Source organism: Halichoeres trimaculatus, unplaced genomic scaffold, assembly GCF_033239565.1.
Source record: "Halichoeres trimaculatus isolate MK-OKI-2021-1 unplaced genomic scaffold, fHalTri1.1 fHalTri1_scaffold_6, whole genome shotgun sequence".
NCBI classification, from domain to species: domain Eukaryota; kingdom Metazoa; phylum Chordata; class Actinopteri; order Labriformes; family Labridae; genus Halichoeres; species Halichoeres trimaculatus.
In genome coordinates this window covers 33662325-33666245 of record NW_027437184.1, presented here as the reverse complement: position 1 = coordinate 33666245, position 3921 = coordinate 33662325, and the positions used below count along the sequence as shown (strand labels likewise).

At 41.9% G+C, this 3921-nt stretch overlaps 1 protein-coding gene across 1 annotated transcript; it reads left to right on the top strand.

Annotated features, from left to right (window-relative positions):
* Window positions 1-1888, top strand: LOC141792065 (uncharacterized). The gene is made up of 2 exons (XM_074672830.1): window positions 1-439; window positions 673-1888. Exons 1-2 carry the CDS (start codon window positions 7-9, stop codon window positions 1677-1679), a joined length of 1440 nt encoding a protein of 479 aa, XP_074528931.1. The 5' UTR covers window positions 1-6; the 3' UTR covers window positions 1680-1888.
* Window positions 1889-3921: the final 2033 nt, after the last annotated feature.

Genomic DNA, 3921 nt, shown 5'->3' with positions numbered 1-3921 from the left:
GTATCAATGGCGCAAGCTAAAAACAAAAGATACTGTAGCGTACCTCATTGCTTTTCGTATGGGCTGAAGCAGCCCTACCTTAATTTTCACTCGTTCCCGAAAAATGAAGAGGTCAGACAGACGTGGGTTCAGGCGATTAGGCGGGAAGAGGGACCCAGTTTTGTTATTAAAGAGGGGAGCACACACGTCTGCAGCCTGCATTTCACTCCTGCAGACTACGTCCAGGGGCTAAGTGTTAGCCGCCTCAAAACTGATGCTGTTCCAAGTCTGTTCAGCTGGAATGAGTTTACACCGCCTTCTACCAGTGAATGTGTGTACGATCGTTGCTACAAACGGCAGTTTGTGGAGCTGTCTGTCCTAGAACTGGAAAGCCAACAGAAAGAAGCTGCAACGAAGGTGGCTAAACTGGACCATGACTATGCGACCCCGCCCCCAGCAGGTAAGAAACTCTATCTGTTGTATACACACACACACACACACACACACACACACACACACACACACACACATATATATATATATATATATATATATATATATATATATATATATATATATATATATATATGTATGTATGTATGTATGTATGTGTGTGTCTCAACAGGGTCTATTATTATTATTTTGAAAAATTGTATAAAGACCAGAATTAATCTTTCTTCTGAATCACCTCAGGTGTTCTAGATGAGGTGGCAGATCACATCAAAGACTTGAAAGCCAAACTGAAGAGTGTTTCCCTGCCATCCCCATACGTCTTCAGTCAGTATTGTGTGTCTGATTCTCAGATCAGGTTCTACACAAAATTTCCATCTGAGCGTGTGTTTAAGATCTTCTGGGAACACATTGCACCATCTGCTTCACGGCTGATCTACTGGAGCAAAGCAAAGAGAAAGGGTGAGGAAACGATTGATGACAGTGGACCCAGCCCCTCACGCAGCATGCCATTAATTGATGAATTCTTCATGTACTCCATGAGAATTGCTGTTGGCATGAAGGAACAACTGATAGCTGACATGTTTCAAACAAGTGTCGCCACAGTTAGCCGAGTGACCATCACCTGGGCTAATTACTTGTTTTCCATTTTGGGGACAATTCCACTTTGGATGAGTAGGGACAAAATAAGGTCGGTAATGCCGGAGAAATTTAAGAAGCACTGTCCCAATGTCCGTGTGACACTGGACTGTACTGAGATTGCTGTGGCTACAGCCTCTTCTCTCACCTTGCAATCAGAGATGTTCTCCCATTACAAAAACAGGACAACCTTGAAGGCACTTATTGGAGTCACCCCCCATGGTTTTGTGTCATTCTTCTCAAAGCTGTACACTGGCAGCATCTCTGACAAAGAGATAACAAAGCTTTGTGGCATCCTTCTCTTGCTCGAGCCAGGCGATGAAGTGATGGCAGACAAAGGCTTTGTCATTGATGATCTCCTCTCTGGTGTTGGAGCAAAACTCATCATTCCACCCTTCAAGCATACAGCCCAGTTTACGAGAGAGGACGCTGAGAAGACACAGGCGATTGCCCGTCTCAGGATAGTGGTTGAGAGAGTAATAGGCAGAATAAAATCCAATCACATCTGGGACTCACCTGTACCACTCACTTTGATGGGCACTGTTTGCCAAATCTGGCACAACTGTTGTGTAATGGCTAATTTTCAAGGGCCTTTGTCCAGTGATGAGTAATTAGCTCATGGTTTCTGAAACACTTTCAAAACATACATGAAATACTCTTTATACCTTCTTCTTTTTTTTGTATTCATACCAACTTGTATTAAACATTAAATGTTTGAAAACTGGCTGTGAGACATTTTTTTGAATCACTACAGCCCTGCTTATGATGCATGTAATCGTTGGTGTGTACAGATCAAGGGTGGGTGAGTTTGGGTGGAGAGCATCTGGGTCATGATTCCTTTTATGTTATTTTTGTAAAGCATTTTATGCTCCAATGTTTTGTTTGAAAATGGATGCATAAATAAAGTTTGATTGACTTACATGTAACTGCTTCTTTTGTCACCGTTACTTTTTGGGGATAGGATTTGAATTTAGCCACACAACCACATAAGAAAAAGTGAAATCATACACACTACAACAAGCAAACTTTTAATTAATTCAACTGAGACCAAAGATAAATCTTATACAGTAAGGTTAGTAAGACTATTACCAATCAGGGCCCTGCCATGGCCAAGGCCATGTTATGAATAATTATTTACTGAATGAAATATCAAATGAGCTGTGTAATTAATCACCATGTATGCATTTACAAGTACTTACAATGTTAGATCACTATGCAAAACTGTAAAATAATAACGAATGTATTTATGTAATTATGTGATAAAATATCAAAATAATAAAAATAATCACGTTACAGCAGTGCAGCAGTTATTTACAACATATGCAGTTAGTCCAGGACAATTCAGTGTGATTACAAGTATACATTCATGTATGTGGTGTAGTAGAAAAGGTCTAATTTTTCCTTCATTTTGAGTATGAATTCATCATCTCGCCAAATTCTTTCAACACAAAAATTTGCCCGAGTATCTGTTACAAAGTCACACCACTCAAGACCGGTTACAGCCAACTGCCCCTGTACCTGCCAGTAGTACCGGTGTGACTGCCTCAGGGTATACCCATTTTCCCTGTTAAGGTGTGCAACCTGTGACGCATCAGGTTTCGTGGTGCTCTTCACCTCAACAAGTCCGAATGGCGGTGACTCTTAAGGGTCGTAGACCCTACCATCAGGACTGACCCCAAGATGGGGTGCTTCAGGGGGAATGACAAATCCAACAGGCAGCACATTAACACGTTTGAATTCAGAGTAGCTTAACAGGATTTCTGATTCCATTTGCAAACCTCGCTTCATTGCAGCTGTTTGCTTGCTTGAGCCCCTTACCATTTTAGCAGCAAGGGCTTTTGCTGAAACCTCTGAATCCACACCCCCGCCCCAGGAGGCACAGGCCTCTCAAAAACGACTGGCAGTTAACCTTGGTTCATGTAATTGCACCCACAAAGGACATTTTGATTGTTGCCTGGTTGCCTTCTCAATCTCATCGGCCATTTGAAGTGACACTTGCAATGACTGTAGGTGCAATCGCTGGTGCAATGTGGGAACAAAGTACAAGTTAGAGAGAGAATGCTGAGACCAAGGAAGAGGAAGAATTGGGAATTCAGGAGCCAAGTGGTGCTGGATAAGATCACTGGATGTTTCAGGTGGACAAAGGTAAGATATGGGGCATGGACTGAAGACCACTCTTGCCAGCTGTTGTTGGCTTTCGCACCACCACATCACTTACAGGTTCTGGATGAATACCCTGAAATCAAGGATGAAATATGTTCATTTTTGCAAGAATTGTATTAATACACTGTCTTTGTGTGTGTTTTTTTCCTATCAATTTTATGACACAAACAAACAAGACAACATAAACATAAGATACATCCCACTCACCCTCACCTCCCACAAAAACTACACATGGTACAACAATGTACAACAGTGTACAATCAGACCAGTATGTGTGAGGCAGTTAATGAAAACAGAGGAAATAAACTATCTTATTTTACACCCACCTGAGTTCTCCGTCTATGCCATTGCTGTAGACTGCTTGTGCAGGCCAGAGATGGAGGGACGGTCTGCAGGCCACACTGTGAATAATGCGCTGTCTGATGTAGTAGGGCCACAATATGGTTGCAAAACCCTTTTCCTGCTGCACAGCTACAGGAAAACACCATCAAACATCCACTGTCAACAGCAAGCATCATCTGTACAAAAATGGATAAGAATGATGAACACTGCATCATCGAATTACATCACTGTCAGTGGTAATAGATGGTAACAGCTCATGGCAAGGGGACCCTTTTTTCCCAAAATAACTCTAACTTTTATAATATGATATTTTTACACACACACACACACACACACACACACACACAC

Excerpts from the sequence above, each read along its gene's own strand:
- LOC141792065 (XM_074672830.1), top strand. The coding sequence starts at position 7 with ATGGCGCAAGCTAAAAACAAAAGATACTGTAGCGTACCTCATTGCTTT. Across the intron at positions 440-672 it reads TGCGACCCCGCCCCCAGCAG|GTGTTCTAGATGAGGTGGCA; the intron begins GTAAGAAACTCT and ends GAATCACCTCAG.